The sequence below is a fragment of the Parasteatoda tepidariorum genome, chromosome 2 (genome assembly GCF_982258835.1).
Source record: "Parasteatoda tepidariorum strain Cologne lab strain chromosome 2, Ptep-v5.0, whole genome shotgun sequence".
NCBI classification, from domain to species: Eukaryota; Metazoa; Arthropoda; class Arachnida; order Araneae; family Theridiidae; genus Parasteatoda; species Parasteatoda tepidariorum.
The window spans coordinates 17,205,811-17,224,358 of record NC_141756.1 but is presented as its reverse complement, the minus strand read 5'-3'; the positions used below and the strand labels follow the sequence as shown (position 1 = coordinate 17,224,358).

Below are 18,548 nucleotides of genomic sequence, written 5' to 3'. Positions count from 1 at the left end.
AGTCTTCAATTTTTCTGTAAGATTTACGTTAAAACAAGTTTTAAAATTTTGCTCAACTTGCAATGTAGCGTGATTTATTGCCCAAAACAAAAGTAGTCTTGGTGTATAATTTTTTTATAGCATTTTAAAGTGAGAAAAATAACGAGCAAGCGATTTTTTTCGGAATCATTTTCTAATCTACAATTTCAAACAAATACTTGAGAACAAAATAAAACACATAAGACAATTCCTAAGTAACATGTTATTCTTCAACAATAATCTTAAAATATTTCTTACGGAAAATAAAAGTGTAGAATTTTCTTATGTTGGAGACAACAGTCTTAAAAACATTGGAGAAAGATATTATAGCATATGGTTGTAGGGAAAATTAATAAGTAACAAAAAAGGAGTATTTTAGACATTATATGTTAAGAAAGCGGGTCTTCAAAAAGAAGGTCAAGTTCATCTCATTACGTGCTTAGATGTCGGTGCCATTCAAAGAATCAAATGGACTACTCGGCGCCGCGTGGGGGTCAACTGTCACCTAAGTTGGGACCCTTTACCTCCCCCACTTCAGAAAAGCTTATTAATAAAGCTTCTATTCTATAAAAACATGTTTTCCTTCATCTGTATGTGAAAAAGGAGATCATTTGACAGCAATATGCTCATTAAGGTAACTAATTAAATTATTTGTGAAATATAGATTTTCTTCTTTTTTTGTTCCAAGACACACAGTTTTGCAATAATTCTTTTGTCGATTTAGAAATTTGACAAAAAAAATTAAGAATGTAAAAAATTAATTTCCTTCCTCAATAAAAAAAATTAAGATGTGCATCCCCTACATGACATGCTGTTCAAAAAGCATAATCCTTGTTTCTTTCTTACTTTCTCGTTTTTTTTTTTTTTTTTTTTTTTTTTTTTTTTTTTTTTTGAAATTAATATTTAAGTTCAGTATTTACTTTCAGAAATTTCTTCTAAAAAACAAAACACAGCTAAGAAGGATTTCGTAATTTCAGTTATTTTGAAAAGCCGGATAAATAACAAAAGGATTCTTAGATTATCTTATTTAACTCAGTGGCGTAACATGAAGGGATAAACGATGCACGCCCGTTGGTAAAAGACGTATTTTAGGGTATGCAAAGTTCTAACTTTTAAAGCACTTTTTGCGTTTGCATAAAAATTTAAATATCTAAATCATTTTCATTTGAAAAACAGTCTGGATTTAAACATTGTTCAGAAAATATTTTAAAAAAATGGAAGAACAAATAAAATCTTAAAAAAAATTTGGTAATTTTTATAAGAATATAAGTTAAAGTTCATCCTTTTCTCCAAAAAAAAATTGTTTGGAAGATTAAAATTAAATGTTTACCAAATTTAATTGAATTTTTGAAACTTGGAGTATGAAATCACTAATCTTTTAAATCATTCAGTATTAATTAAAAGGAATTCAGAGTGTATATGATAAAGGAGCCACAAACATCTTTACACCACACATTTGCTATTTTAGATATTTGCCATTGTTAATAATAGTTGTAAAGAACATATGCTTGATGAAATATGAGAAGTGAATAAAATACTATTTTTCATTTATTAGTTGAAATTGTGATCCATTTTCCTAACAGTTTAATTTCTATAAACGTATACCTGCAAATTAAAACAAAATGCTTCAAACAAATTTCTTTTTTCTATCTTTTTATTCGGAAAGTTTTTTAGAATCATACTATTTTATTGCATTTCTTTTTTAAATACACGACCCTATAGCGTGCGAAGAAGTCCTTTGAACCGGATTGGAAAAAAGGAACATAGACATATGGCGGTTCTTTTTTAGATCAACTGAAATAGCTTCCTTTTCATTCAGGTAAGTAAAGATATTGATATCTGTTTGACAGAATTGTGTGTGCAAAACATTTATACAACAATCTTTGTTCAAGTTGCATTTCGTCAATAGACGCTTTGGCAACTATACAACGAGAAGAAGTGTAACAGAAGAAGTGGCGATGAATAAAGGTTTTGAAAGACGCATTGAGATGCCAGGAATATTTGGCATCCGCCATGCTTTCTCCAATATCACATTTTGGAGGGGATGATTGCTTCTAAAGTGGCCGACGCTTTCTCATCACCTGATACACTGCAAACTCAGCAAATCATCTTATAAAAGAGATTCTTTCTTTCCTATTTTACCATACGGAACTCTTTTTCACTCGCTTTTTCCACCTGAGAGATGCATACAAAATGAATAGTTTTATTTAACTTTTGCATGTAAAAATAAATAAATACGTAGCTTTGGCAATCACTCTAAATTTCAATCACTCAGAAGTGCTCGTTGCAGCCACTTTCTCTTTTGCAAAATCAGAAAGATAATAAAGTTTTAGAGAAAGTTGAAACATAGTGTTTACATAAGATGATAGAGTGTTCCTCGGTTTAAGTATCATTTTAAAAAATAATATACTTTGTTACGGAAATATTAGATCAACTTGGGAAAATCAGAAAGTTGCAAATTGTTCTACATAATTTTCAGATTTGCGATTTACAAACAATTTGCAGATTATGTAATGTAATCGTTACAATAAGAGCCCTTACAATAAGAGCTGTTACTCTTGTTAAAGGTAAAGTAAAAGTTTTGCTTGAACAATGCTTTTTATATTTTTAAGTCATGAAATATTAGAAATCTGTAATGAGGGAGAAATGCTAAGTTTGCAAGAAGAAAAAAAACATGTATATTGAAGCAGACAGAAAAAAACAAGGCCAAAAAAGTACATTTCCTCAATTGGAGAAATGTCACCTCTTCTTTACAAAATTTCACTTCAAATTTTTTGTTTTAGTGAAATAGTTTGGGTTATGCCTTCACAAACTTTTTGCTTTACCAAGAATAAAATCTTTAACACATTTTATGTGAAAAAAACGGTATGTTTCTAGCTAGTTCATTCTCTGTAATTTCACCGTTTCTTGAATAAAATATAATCCTTTCAGAATCTCCAGATCACACGTACTTGATCTCAATTCAGTTCTCTCGCATTAGTACAAGGTTTCTCTTTGATGCAGATGAAACACCGGTGTTCCTTTCGAGTATTTCTTTCTGACATTCTAAGTACTAGTAAAAATATACTTTGGTATTTTTTAGTTATAAAAAGCAGTCTAATAGTTACTTAAAAAAATCTGTTAAATTATTGAAGTTATATTTGTACTCTAAAATATAAAATCCAAAATAAGTAGTTTGGAATAAATAAAAAAAAATTTCATTCATGTTCAAAAAATTTACCAGTAATTGATTTTATAAAATAAAGAGATTCATTAAAGTGCATTAAGTGATTGATATAAATTAAAGTGATTTTGTAACAGTGATGAAAAGCTATTCCTCCTAGATCTAAGTAACTGCAAATTTTAAAAATTATTGTCAGTATGTGAGCGTGTTTGGAAGATTTTACTTTAACGTAGAAAAAGTCACCGGTGTTTCCTACTGCATTTCATAACTATAGACTGTTAAAATGCCAAATATAATATTTTTCGCTTATTTTGATCTAAATTAATACAAAATACTGAAAAAAGTATGAAAAATGTGTTTAATACAAATTTTGCGACAAACGGTTTGTAAACAGTACTGTTCCCGGGGACTTCTTTTCTCCTTCGGAGAGGCGAAATTATGACGTCACAGGCTCTGTAGACGCTTTTGATGTTCAAGCTATTAATTTTTTTAAATGTTATTCGTATTACAAGCAACTATTTCAAGTTTCAGATTTTATTTTATCTTGTAATTTGTTTTAAATTTAAATTGACTATTCAAATGCAATTTCATTACTATTTTTTCCTTATTTTTAATAGAAATTTATAGGGATTAATTTTATTAAATTTTATAACCGTCGTTGAACAGCCTACTCAATTTTCGGGTTCACGACTGCTAATGTTCAACTCCGTAGCCTTGTAATTTTGAACCCAACCCAGAAGATAAGGGAACTCCTAGATCAAGTATTATGAGAAATTTACCTTCGTGGAGGACTTTTTGACGGAACTAACCCGCATTTGCGTTACATGGAGAGGAAGACCGCGAGAACCTTCCACGGTTAGCCTAACGGCAACGGGACTCTAACTCATGATCCGTCTACCACTGAGGATATTTCGAATCAGCACTGTGGTCGGTGCAAGCCGCAGGCGGATTCGTATTGACTAGCCATCGATGGGATTCGAACCCGACTCAACTCATTGGAAGGCGAACACTCTATCCCCTGAGCCATTACGGCTCTTATAGGGATTAATTGATGAAACTCAAAGCTCTAACGTTGAAGATAAGGCAGAGTTAACCTTCATATTTTCAAAGTAAAAACTAGGTCTGTATTTTTAGCGTAAAAAATTCCGATTTCCTTCCGAAATTTTTTTTATAATTCTCAAGACAGTCAAAGAAACTGAAAACCCAGAAGAAGTAGAAAAATGTATACCAAACGTAAAATAGCGAAAATGAACTAATACATATAAAATTAAATTAACCAAATTTTGACAGCAAAGCTTCAATTAAGTTTTATTGTAGGTTGTGGTTTTAAATTACATAATCAAATACATTTCTTTTTTGTATTTAATTCATTTTATATTGAACTTATGATAAAAAATTTCTAAAGTTTAAACGTATTATTTTTACTTTAGATTTAATATGTTACTAAATTTATCATTCTCATATTCCCTTAAAGTTGTTTTCACATTTCTTTTTTAAACACGAACAATGAAATTTCTAAGCTGCCTCTCCAAGAAAATATTCATAAGAAAAGGAAACTGCCAACGATCATAAGTTTAATTCTTGGATACAAGTTTTTATGAAATTAAAATCATTTTATTAAGGAATTTAAAATGTTCAATTATATTTAAATATTCCTTACACCTTTACTAAGTTTTTTTTTTTATCTAATTCCATAAGAATAATCAATGCACCACAGCGAGTGATGAATGAAATCTTCTAGAGTAGTTCGTAATTGAATAAGTATTAGCATTTTGATTAATTACATATTTAATAATTAATTAAATTAAATATTTAATACAAGGTGATTCCGATTTTTAATGCTGATTTTTGTAATTTTATTCTTAATATCAATTTCCTCAACTAAACAGTGATTTAATTGTTGTAATACTTATCTGTCGCCTTACAATTTATTCTAAATATTGTACAAGAATTCAATATTTAGTACAAATTGTAAGGAGATAGAATAGTCTTATGAATGTTATATTTTTATCGTCTTATAAATGTTATATTTTTATCGTCCTATAAATGTTATCTTTTTATCGTCTCATAAGTATTTCATAATACTATTTTAAATATACAAATTTCTATTTATAATTTCTTAATTTTGAGTGATGAACAGAAACTTTGTTTTGCAGATACGTGTTTTAGAATTATAAATGAACAATCTATTTATACATTTTCTCAGTTTATCGAGGAATAGCCTTAGTTCGATTCAAAGTGTGAAATTTTGTTTAAAAAATGCGATTATATTTTCTTATCATTAATCTTATGCTATAATGTATATGATGTGAAAGGTGAAGCAGAGCAAATTAATGTTTGTTACATGATTTTGTTTCAAAATGTTTTTGAATGAACCGTATTTCTATTTATGAGAATTTAAAGAAGATAAAACTTATTTTTAATGATATTCATATTTTATTGATAGCTTTTTAATTAAATATTCTACCCAGATACTATATTTATCATAATAGTGTAACACTATTAAAAATCATAATTTAGAAATTGTATTTAAATAATTTATATGAGCATTTAAAGAGTTACAACGAATCGAAAATACTGCGATGAAAGATCTATTAAGTATGTGACGTCATAAAACGCGTTGAAACTTGCTCGTTAATAACTAACCTTACGTGTCGAATAATTTTGACTCCTTAGTACGCATACCTTCGGAGCGTGCGTGCCTGGGGGAAGCGCTACTTACACTTTTCGCCGGTCCTAGAGGGGTTAAGTAAGAAATTTCCGTTTCCTCATTTAAGATACATAATTTATTTTTAAAATTTTAGCTTTTAAATAAGAGATTTTTTTTTTTAATGCAGACCTGCGACTAGTAAAAAAATATTGAAAGAAGGTAGAATTCTTCCGTTGTTTTTTCGTACATTGTGAAAACTTCCAAACATATCATAAGAATTATACAATACCAACTGGATTCGAATCCCACCGATGGCTGGTCAATACGAATCCGCATCCGGCTAGCACCGACCACAGTGCTTATGTGAAATATCCTCAATGGTAGACGGATCATGGGTTAGAGTCCCTTTGCCGTCAGGCTAACCGTGGGAGGTTCTCGTGGTCTTCCTCTCCATGTAATGCAAATGCGGGTTTGTTTCATGAAGAAGTCCTCCACGATGGCAAACTTCTCCCAATACTTGATCCAGGAATTCCCTTGTCTTCTGGATTGGTTTCAAAACTACAAGCTTACGGAGTTGAACATTAGTAGTCGTAAACCCAGAAATTGGGTCAGCTGTTCAAAGACGGTTACAAAATTATAAAACTAGAGTTCAAGAGCAAATTTAAATTTCGGTAGTGATCAAGCTTGTATACAACAGTTACAACCAAGTTCAGCCTCGATAAAATTCTATCAAGGCTGAATCCGAAAATCCTGTTGATAAATCGCTGTCAAATGGGATTTTTGACATAAGTTTAAACAATGCGTCAAAATACGTTACATGTCAAAATACAAAATTTGAGCGAAGTTGGTCGTTTTGTGGATTATATTGGGCTTGTTTCAGATAGACTAGAACCTTAGAAATCAAATTTTAAAAACACGATTTTTTTAAAATTCAATTTCTCAGAAACTATTCGACCCATTTCGTTAAAATTTTGCATTTTGTCATGTATCTATGGCCCACAAAAGTCAGGCTTCCTTTGCAGTTTTTCCTTAATTGAATATACCCCTAAGAAGCTTAAATAATACTTCCAAAAATTACTGCAACATCTTTGCATTCATAGGTAACCTTCTTGCACTTCTTATAAAGTATCGCCTGGTATTATATTACATGAAAGAATAAAAGACAGAAAAGATTTGATAAACTAAAATTTATTTTTAAAGATAACAATCATAATTTCATAACGTTTTCAAGAATTCATTAAAATCACTTACAGAGGTCTTAGCACATTTTTCACAGAAAACACTATCAGAGGTTGTACATAAGTCTTTCAAAGACACATAGAGTGGTTCCTCTGGATTATATTGAGCTCGTTTCAGATGGACTAGATACTGATGTCTCTGCTTCAATATAAAACCTCGAGTCAGCAAAGCATCAGGAAATTCAAGAATACGGTCATGCGAAAGGCCCATGATATTGTGGAGAATGTTAAATCTTTCCTTCAGAGAATTTCGACCTTTAAAAAAAAATCAAACAGAAAAGTATGTATTTACAAATATACAAAAACCAATAACAATAAGACGAAAGAAAGACACAAACAATCAGAAAAAAATTTTTCGACTGATTTTATAAAATTTTCCTGATTTTCGTAACTGGCAACACAACACAAACATTTTATAGTTATGCTTCATGAAATGAAATGAAATTGCAAAACACTTGTTCCTGTAATTGAAAATAATTTTTTCTTAAAATAATTTTTTCGTATTACAAAAATAAACCAAATATATTAGGGGGGGGGAAATTCAAGTAGATCGACACATTTGTTTCTTGTTATTATATAATGCAAAGTTGACGGTAAGAGCAACTCACTAAAAAAGACATTTGTTATGAGTTAGCATAAATGAAGATAAATATTTCTGACAGTACAAAATTTTCTACTGCATTTTTCTTTAAAAATATTTTAGAAAAATTTGAAAGATTTCATAGTAATTCATAAATATAAATGTATTATTGAGACAGTAAAAAAATATTTTAATAGATATCTTTTTATTGCTTTTGACAAAAATACGAGCATTAGAAAACTTCTTTCAGAAAAATAAGCGCTAACTTGTTTAGACAGAAAATAATGTCCTTTTTTAAGTATCTTAATTCCAAATTAGGCACTCTTCACCAATTTTTGGGCATTTCAATAAATTTCAAGTAATATATAATTCATAATTTCCTTGATTTTTCTAGAATAATAAAGTTTCCTGCATAAAATTTATCCAGGGAATTTGAAATACACTGTTTAAATATCAGTATAAACATTAGTAGTTATTTTGTTGCCTTATTCAAATTTAAACCTTTTACATTTTTTATGGGATAAAATTTAGAATCTAACAAGGAAATAGTACTTAAAATTTTTCATAATTTTTCAAATGACAAAGCTAGTAATAATCCAATGTGTCAAGACAAAATCAAATAATATCAAATAATATTGATTCTCTGATAGAGCTTTAAAAAAAAGGACTTAAATAATTAGTAAAAACTGTCATGATAAGGTATGGTTTCACAAAAATAAAACAAAATGTCAAAATTTTTAACTCTTAATTATATTGATATATAATAAAATTTTTTGTAAGCTTGAAATCTGTATTTTATAAAACAAAGTAACAGAATTTAATGGAAATATGAATTTTCTGTCAAAAAATTCAGGCATTAATTTTTTAAAAAATCTTATGAAATTAAGGTCTTAATTAAATACTCTGTGCAAATAAGTAATAAAATATTTTTGGTATTTAACCTAGTTTAATTTTTTATGTAACATTATATTAGAATTACGTAAAGGGGAAAATTTTTTTTAAATTTTTTCACTTACATGAAAATTAAGAAGAAAAGTTTAAGTAAAACTTATATTTTGTCAGAATTAAGCTATATCTTAATTTAAGTCCTCTTATCCTTGTTAGTATTAAGTTAAATACCACCAAGAATGTTTTTCCTGAAAAATAATTCTTTTAAAAGATTAGGGTTAAAATTGAAGAGGATTACACCCATAACACTAAATGTTACTTACACAACAAATTTATTTTCTTTATCATGATAATTAAAATCTTAAAAAGATTATAATCTTAAAAGTTGAATACTGTTGATAACCTCATAATCTTCTTAATATTCATTAAATACCTTTCTTTGAAAACTTCGGTATAATATAACAATGCGTAAATTAACAGATATTTAAATAATCAATTTTGATACTTGTTAGGTTCATGGCATTCAGTTTTTAAATTTTTCAAATTCAGGAAAATCAATAAGAATTGCAGGAAAAATGATCAGTTATCTTTACTATAAATATTAAAAACTCTCGATAATTTTTAACTAAGTTATAAGCATTTAAAGTTTACACACGATATTTGTAATAGTGAATTTGCCTAAATGGAACTGCCCTTTTAAGGAACAACTTTTTCTCTAGCTAAACATTTTTATTTTTGGTTGAACTTATGAAACTAAGAATAAAATTTCAAATTTATACTAATTTAAGAGGGTTTAAAATAAGGTTTTAATTCGCTAGAGTACTTAATAAAGGTTAAGGTTTTCAATGCATTGATTTTAATACACTTCACATGGAATAAAAATAATAAATTCAGTTTTCTAACTCAAAAGCCTTAATATATATCATTTTAACAAAAATTTATTTTACCAGCAAGCAATATTCATTTTTACATTACCTTTTCATTTCATCATTTTATTTTATTTGGAATAATTTAAAATTATATGAAAATAATTGAATATGATTTAAATGAAATTTTATACAAAGTTAGAGAAAAAAATAACATTTTTTTGAAGGCACATAAGATTTTGAGAAAACTTCATACTTACTCAACATCCATAGTTTAGGCTTCTTCAGTAAAATGAACTTCATTTCTGAACTACTAAATCCGAATTCTTCTTTCATTGAAAATAATTTTTCCTATAAATTAAAAATAAAAATAAAAATTATATCATCAATAAGAGAGCTAAAAGCATATTAAGGAAGAGAGAGAATAGAAAAGGAACTGATACCGCATCTCAAATTTTTATCATATCATCAATAACCTAATCTTTTATTACACTCATAAAAGGATAAAGGTCTCCTATTTCACTGCATCTTAAAAACAAAGTCCAGGTGCTCACTTGCTTGGAAATTTTACAATATATTTTTAAAAAAGGAAACAAAAATAAGTCTTTTAACATTTTTTTGACAGGTATAATATATAAAAACACTCTTAATCAAAGGCCTATCTAATAGCTAGTTTGTTGGTGAATGGGGAGTTTAAGAATCCCCAATTTCAAAACTAACAGAACAATAGTGGCAATATGGTCAGCATTGTGCATCGGTCGCCTTTACTTCTCAGCAAGCTGGTACTCACCCCAATGAAGCTATAGTTTGTCTAAGCTAAGAACTCCTCCTGCCATAAAGTCTGAGGTTGTCTGGTGCTATGGAAAAAAGAATGGCGCATTTTAGGGAGGGTAACTTCCCTCTAGGACTAACAGAATAGGCCGAAGAGATTCCCTTTCTCTCGCCGAAATCACTCCAAAACAGCGACCCTGCACCCCTACTTGAAATAGTCATACCTCGTTACCATAGTCACCGCCACAGGTCCGGACGAATGTCTGGAGGAGTTCTTATTTTAGACAAACTATAAGCAGATTTCAAGCTGTCTGTGAGGATAAAGCCCTTCAAAATGCCAGGTTTAATCACTGCCATGCATTACAATAGTTTTTATTACTTAAATATATTTTTAAAGGATTTGAAACATCCCTTGCCAACAATTGAGTACGCAACATAGACTTTTTAAACAAGGAATTTAGAGGTTCTGACACGTGCTTGCTAGCCTCTTTTCGGATCACTTTGCTTGCTCATTGGATACGTTACTTACATCTAGTTTTGTATATTTTTTTAAGACAAAAGTTAAGAATAAATTGTGCATGAAGATTTTCTCTGTACAAAATTCTAAATACGAAGTTGCATTAATTACTTTGATGTCATTTTTTACAGGCCTGCCAACTACTATGTTTTTTGCAAAATATTTTATAGAGTGGTAAACTTTTCAAAATCAAAATTCTCAAAGTTTTTGGAAATTTTGTCAACATTTTAAAAGCCTCACCACAAAAGATCTAGAACAAAGTGGTGTCGCATATGAACTCTTAAATAATTTATGTATAGTGGTATGGAAAATAAGTTTAAGTGAATAAAAAATAATACATTAAAACATAAACTTAGCTACCACTAGAATAAATTTTTACAAAAAGCATAGAATGTTGGCAGCCCTGTGTTTAGCAGCAGAACATGTAACATTAATATTAATTGATAAGAGGAAAATTTCTAGTTTTATTTATTTAATATTACAAATTTTAATATAAAAGAGTATAAGATATTCAAGACAATGTATTTTTTCAATTAAAAAATATTTAAAATTAATAGAATGATGAAAAAGAATAATATGTATAAATGGCCTACATAATTTTAAACACATAGTAGTTAAAGTATGTTTTAGTTCAAACGGTTAGAAAAAGAATAAATTATCTTTTTAAAAATTTATTTCAATATGATGCAGGGTTAAATATAACAATGCATTCATTGACGTGTTGTAGCATTAGGAAAAAAATATGTTAAAAATATTTAAAATGGATTTTTAATATTTGTTCAAACCATTTTTAAATAAACATAGTATAAAATTTTAATTAATTTAAAAATATTACAATAATGAATGTAAATATACTGTATACATATTTAAAACAAATTTGCTTACCCAAGTAACAGAAAATAAATCTAAAATAACTGTAAATAAAATTCGAAAAAGCAACATATTCCCATTTATACTTTTGACTGAAATAAGCATTATGTATCTTTAGCAAAAATAAAGTTTGAGATTACATGATTTAGCTAAGTGAAAAAACTAACAGAATATAGAATTAGTTATGATCCAAGAATATAGAACAGAATATAGAATTAGCTTCATTCCAAGCATTTCAAAGAGAATTTATCTTAAATTTGCTAAAATTAATTTATTTTACATAGGTATTTTTGAAGAAACTCAAATTATACGTAAACTTTTACAAATTTCAGATTAATGTTTATTTAAAATAAATGAATTCCCATTAGCAATTAAACTCAAAATTGTAAAAAAAATATGAGAAAACCATCTTTCTTCTTTCAAAATTAAAACTGAAAAAATTTATATAAATATAAGAAAATGTATTTAGTAAAAAGATTTTAAATATATATATATATATATATATATATATATATATATATATATATATATATATATTTGCTTTCAATTGTGGTTTAAACCAATCAACCCTGTCTGACTATTCATATTTGGTTTCTCTGTACAAAATTCGAAACATAAAGATTTTCATATTAATTTGAGTGCTAACAGTTTACAGAGTAATCAGTGAATAACATTTCTAAATTTCAGGGATCAGAAGAACAGCAGTTATAAGCCTCTTACTACATCATAAAGTTGAAAAATATTGTCAAGTTGTAAATCAAAGAAAAGAGTAAGAGTCTATTAATGATAAAGATTAAAATTAAAGTATTACTTGGCAGTTGACATAAAAAATTACACTGAATTCCATGTTGAAACAATTCAAATTTTTCTTAGGCAATTCTTAACCTCTAAAGTCTATCTTTCCCACATTTCTAAATTTCAGTATTCAGATACACAACAACAAAACACAACAAATATTTGTAACTGGAATAAAAAATTTTGTGTCGCTACAAAAATGCACAAAATGAAAAAATTTTGGAACCCTAAAATAAATTCACACAATCCTATCCTTAATCAATAAATTTTATTGAAATGAAGACAAACAATTATGAAATCATAGCTGAAACCTTTAAAAGCAAATATTCTTAACATAAAAATTAAAATACTTACTGTAAATTTTTCAAAATTGTAAGTCACAAGTTTTGGAGATCTAGTTATGAGATATCTAACTTCATCTCCAGACAAAGAAAACTGTTTTTGAAAGAAGCCTAATCGAGAATCAACTTTTTTAGTATCCCAACTTAAAATATATGGATTGTCACCTATGATACGTGAAATGGCAGAATCCAAGAATCTCTTACTTTTCAAGTAATTAATTCTTACTTCCATATCTTGAATGTTCTCTTTAAATATAAAAGGATTCTTAGTAATAAATCTTCCTAATAGTTCAGCCTCTATGCCAAGATCATGCAAAAACTTAATATGAGATTTAATATCTTTTTCAAAGTCAAGTTGTAAAATGTATTTAGCTTTCTCCGGCTGCTCTTCCAATTTTGAAAGATCCACACCTAGTTGAATTAGTTTTTGCAAGGTCTCTGATTGGTTCACATAAGCTGCTAAATTGAATGCAACAGGTAAAGGTGGTCCAAGTGAATCAATGTACTCAGCAAATTCTGTAGGTATCTTTATATCCGCATCATCAGATGGCAGTTCAGCAAATGGCATTTTTGTAACTAGTATATTTGGAGTAGTTTGAGGTGAAGAAATTTTAATTTTTTCCTGGGGATGACTATCATTGGAGTCTTCCACTTGTTCTGTTAGCTCACCTCCTACACTTTTACTGCAACTATAAAACAAAACAAAAAATCGTTTTTGAAAAATGCCAAATAAGTTCTCATACACTTTCAAATTTTCATTACTGTATTAAGAAATAAATCATAAAGAAACTTTCGGCATTACATTAAAGTAGCAATTATTAAGTATCTTTACAATAAACCTTTTCTATAGGTATCTTTTAAATATCTTTACAATAAACGTTGTTGACGTTTTGAAATAATACCGCCTTCTACTCGTTTAATGAGCTTAAGCCTCGCTCCTGCCATATCTTTTGAATTACATTTTCGAATTTGCGCAGATTAGTGATTTTATAATTATAAAGTTGAGAAAGCATTTATGACCAAACAAAATATTCAAGCAAGTTGAGTTGAGAGGCCATTCATTCTTCAACAAAAAGTCAGCTAAATGTTTGTGGAACCACACGTGCGATATTAGAAGAAAAACCCTCTTTTTGGAAACAGAAATATTTCACTTATACATACTCTGGACACCAGAACGCCAAACTTTTTGCAAAACCTTAGTTTTATAATATTGGGCATTGATTTTTGCACTCTTCTCAATGAAAACTAACGGGAGTCTCCTTTTTTTTTTTTTTTTTTTTTTAAAAAAATAGCCCCTGAAATTATCACAGGCAAAGCATTTTGATAAGGAGGAACATAATTTTGCCTCTCAGGGATGTTATTAATAGAAATTACCTAACCATATTCTATGACTTTAAGGGTTCAGACTTTGCTGTAAAACAAATAGTTTATCGTTTGAAAAGGCAAACTCATCCTCAACCTGCCATGCAATAATTTATTACACCCTCTGCCTCCTTTTTATCTTAGCAGAGTATAAAAGTCCATAAATTTTACTTTTTCCTATAAGCTATGCAAAAACTCTCAAAATGTTTTACAATGATCCCCTCATTATTTTGAACTCTTGGTCTAGCTTTCTAGCAGATTTTTTTCCATTTCTTTTCCCAGCTTCTTTTGTCCGAACAGACCACGGTCTGCCAGATCTTGTTCTGTTATCAACTGAAGACATTTCATTATAACTTTTAACCCTCCGTAATTTGAGCGGGGTATCTGTTTTGTCCCCCACTACGGGTCATGTGAAAATCGCGGTTGAAGAAATTTTTCCCCTGATTTCAATACGGATCCCGCCATTTCCCTGTTTAAGCGTATCCACCGCCCCGTGTTCCCTGCCATTTCCCCGTGAGCGATAAACATTTATGAAAGATATGGATTTGCCGAGTGTCAAGGAAGGAGGATAGTAAAGCCTACTTTTTAATATAGTAACCAGCAGATTGATGCTTTAACGTTGCATTTCATATCATACTTATAATTTTTGATATTTAGTGGTGAAAAAATTACTTAAAATGAAAAATACTAAACTATAAGTAACTTAAATATCGCCCCGTATTTCAGGACCAGAAAGTATAAAAACTGAGCGGTACGCGGAGGGTTAATAGTTCTGGAAATGAAATCCCTCCTCACCCTAAGGACTTTCAATTCTCTAAAAATTTGTCCGGTCGCTCTCCTTTGACGAATTTACCTATCATTGTTTCTTTACATTCCTTCATTTTAACAAAGTAAAGAAAAATTATAAGTAGTACAACATATATGCTTGCAATACCTTATATATACCTCACACTAAATTGTCTGAAAGGAATTGGGACTATTGTAACAATTATATAATTTTTTAACTCACTTCAGAAGTTGTATGAGAACTTTTTGTCACAGTATATATATTTTGTATAGATATATATTATGCATGATTAGTGTAAAACATTATCATTGAAAATTACACTAATATAATTTGTGATAATTTGTAATTTAAATAATAGTCATAATAAGATTCATTTGGTCAATTTTTTGCTTCATGAAATTATGGATATTTGTCTCAACAATTTTCACAAGATGAACATTAATTAATGTATAGGATCAGACTCTAAACAAACCAAATTTGGAGTCAAGTAAATTTTTTGACTAAAGTCCCCACAGCCCTGGTAGCAGCACATGCATGAAATTGAAAATTATAGTTTAGATTTATTTCATTGCAGATTGTGCTTATTCAGCTCTTATTGTTCAGTGAAGAGATATTAAATTAATGTAGGATGTATCAAAATAAATTATTTTGAATACTTTTTATCTTAAATTCATATCTTGAGACATTAAATATATTAACATCATTAGATTAAATTCTTGGCAAAATTAATTTTTTTTAAAAAGTGATAATTTGATTTTAAAAAAAAACAGGCACTCTCACATAAAAGAAAATTTTCACTTCTTTTCAGTGTAATTTACACCATAAATAAAATAAAATAAACATGGAAAATATCTAGAAACACTAGATCTGGAAAAATATTTTAAACATTCAGTTCCTATACACTAAAACATCAGAATATCAAAATGTAAAATTCTATAAATTAAAAAAAATAAATAAATAAAATAAAATTTAAATAAAAGCAAATATTCAGAGTTTTAATTTCCCCAAGTTAAAACATTTAATTGAATTCCTTAAATCAGACAGTTAATATTTATAATTTATATTATTTATTTCATAAATTTCTTTTTAATTAGTATATTAACAATCTTTCCATTTTTTTAATATAGAATCTGTACCTTCTATATTCTTTTGTCTTTATAATTACTTTGAGGTTTTCATTATTTACTAATGTAAGAGAAATATGGTATAGTTATCCGATAACCTGTGAACCTTTTTTTTGTATGGAAAGATAGAAATTAAAAAAATCTAACTGTATTTTTTACTCAATTAAATATTTTTTTAAATCTATTACTTAATTATTGATTTAAAAAAAGTATTTCAATAAAAAATCATTTATTAATATCATTTTATAACAGATTTTATCATTGATAAAAATCTGTCATTTTTATGCAACAATGTAAAAAAAAAAATTTTTTTTTACAATGAAGGATATTTTTATCAATAAAATTAAGATATATTTACCTCATAGAAGAACACGATAAGAACCTACATCTTACAGTATTTCTAACAAGATGTCTCAACATCATTAAATTCTTTTGCTGTTAAAAAAGAAAAATATTAACATTGTTTTACTAAGAACTCTTACTTCAAAAATTAAATCTGAAAAAAAAAAAAAAAAAAACACAGTTAAACCTTATTAGCATTAACTCAAAGGGAACCTTGTTCAAGCTACATTAAAATTCACGTTCCTTAAAATTTGTTCATGTTAAAAGTAGTCATGTTATCTCCAAATATCTTGTCAACTGAATCCAAAAAAAAAAAAAAAGATCGGTAATTTCATTTTGCATTACATAAGAATGAACAGTAATAAGCATCCATCAGAGGAAAGTTAAACTATGTATTCACTAGTAAAATTGATGAAAAATTTTAGCTTCACATGTCTTCATCTGCTATAGAAATCTTCAGAAATGCAATCCAATAATATCAATTTCTTAGAACAACCTATGAGAGTGTAGGAGAAATGACTACCTATGTTGAATAAAGGATTAATATGGATGGTCATTTCTCAGGAAAGCATGTTTCTTTATATTTCCACCTTTGAAGTGAAAGAAAACTCTAGTCATATTACGAGTACAAAAGGACTCATGGGTCGGGATAGCCTGGTCGTAGGACGCTGGGCCCATGTTCGACAGTTCGAACCCCACCGGCCAAAGACTTCCCGAGTAGTAAATGGTGACTGATGCATGTTAAATCTCTCGAGTCGCAAAGTCCTCCATGTTCCCGTAACAAATCAATACTTCTGGGGGTACTGGATTGGAGATTGATCATTCTCTGATTCAGGTCAAAATTACGATCTGCAGATGAAAGAATGGATGTATGAATGAGTCTGCCCTATAAAACGGGTGTAACATATAGTATGGCAGAAGTCGAATTCTTGGCCATAGATCGCACTCCTCTGCCTTAACAAGCACACGAAAGAGAGAAAAGGACTCATGCTGTTTCTTGTAATACCCCTCCCACTCAACTGATTCAGTTCATACAATTCTTTCATTAGACTGCTATAATCTAGCAATTATCAACACTTTAGCAAAGCATTCAAAAAAACTTACTATTCAAGATAGAGAATTGTGAATGATCATTTTCTATTATCTGTTAGAAGGGAAAGAAAATTTCTGTTCACATTAAAAGTAAAATTTTTTCCAAGGGTAATGAAATTTGAGTTCACCTTAAAAGATGTTTCACATTAAGCGTCTTCACCTTAAAAGTATTGTATTCTGTATACAATTTGATATTTGATGGAGAATCGAAAGTTAGGGGGAGATTTCTGTATCGTGATCTGTGGCAGAATAATCGCCAAGTCTTGGCAACTTTTGGGCAGCAGCCCGCGAGAAACTAAACAAAAAAAAAAAACAGAAAGGGACCAACTAGAAAGGTATAACTTGTAACCATCCGCGGGCAAACATCTACATGTTTTTTTTTAAAAAATTGCAAGTTTAAAATCTATTTGGTACTTTTGCGATAGTAGTAGGTGCGACAGATCATGATACAGAAATCATTTTGTTTATTTCAACTATTTTGTTTAAAGCTTCACAATAGCTAAATTTATGCACTTTTTGAATAATTTCTATCTTTACCTTTCTTTATGACCTTACGAGATAAGTATTTTTTAAAGATTTACTTGAAGCAAAACGAAATAAATAGGTAAATTTTCAATTTTTAACAAAAGATTAAAACACTTTTATTTAAAAAAATATTTTTCATAGACTTGTGTTGATCTTAACATATTTAATAGATCTTAACATATTTATAATAGGATAAAGTTATTAATGATAGTAGTTTTCTATAAATACACATTATAGCATATTCTCTTTTGTCCACCAGTTGTTAATAACAGGTCTTTAAAAAGTAATTTTAAATTTAAAAATGGTGCACTTACAATTAAAAAGTGCTAAGAAAAGGTATAATAAATAATCAAAAGCAATCAAGTGCTTAGATATCTAAAATATATTTTATTCTTTTTAAAAAAAAGAGAAACTTAAAAATTACGAATTTAAAGAAGTCATAAGCATGTCTGTCAAAATGTAAATATAAACAGTGATCAACTATTGCCATATTTTTTTAATTGAAAAAAAAACTTTATTTTTGTTAAACTATGTTTCTTGTAAGAAATAAAATTTGAATTGATTGACTGAATAATTCTTATGAAATTTTAAAAAAAAAACTGTGAACTATTGAACAGAA

At 28.5% G+C, this 18,548-nt stretch overlaps 1 protein-coding gene across 5 annotated transcripts; it reads right to left on the bottom strand.

Annotated features, from left to right (window-relative positions):
• Window positions 1-7,003: 7,003 nt before the first annotated feature.
• Window positions 7,004-18,493, bottom strand: mTerf3 (mitochondrial transcription termination factor 3). 5 transcript variants are annotated; one of them, XM_016054892.4, is made up of 5 exons: window positions 18,244-18,493; window positions 16,329-16,405; window positions 12,711-13,386; window positions 9,664-9,754; window positions 7,004-7,324 (listed from the first exon to the last, which is right to left on the bottom strand). In XM_016054892.4, the coding sequence occupies exons 2-5, from the start codon at window positions 16,391-16,393 to the stop codon at window positions 7,047-7,049; spliced, it is 1,110 nt and encodes a 369-aa protein (XP_015910378.1). In that variant the 5' UTR covers window positions 16,394-16,405; window positions 18,244-18,493; the 3' UTR covers window positions 7,004-7,046. The 5 variants fall into 5 exon arrangements, with proteins under 5 accessions (XP_015910378.1, XP_087013037.1, XP_015910379.1 ...); XM_087156911.1 differs by having other exon boundaries at window positions 18,354-18,458; XM_016054893.5 differs by having other exon boundaries at window positions 17,986-18,406.
• Window positions 18,494-18,548: the final 55 nt, after the last annotated feature.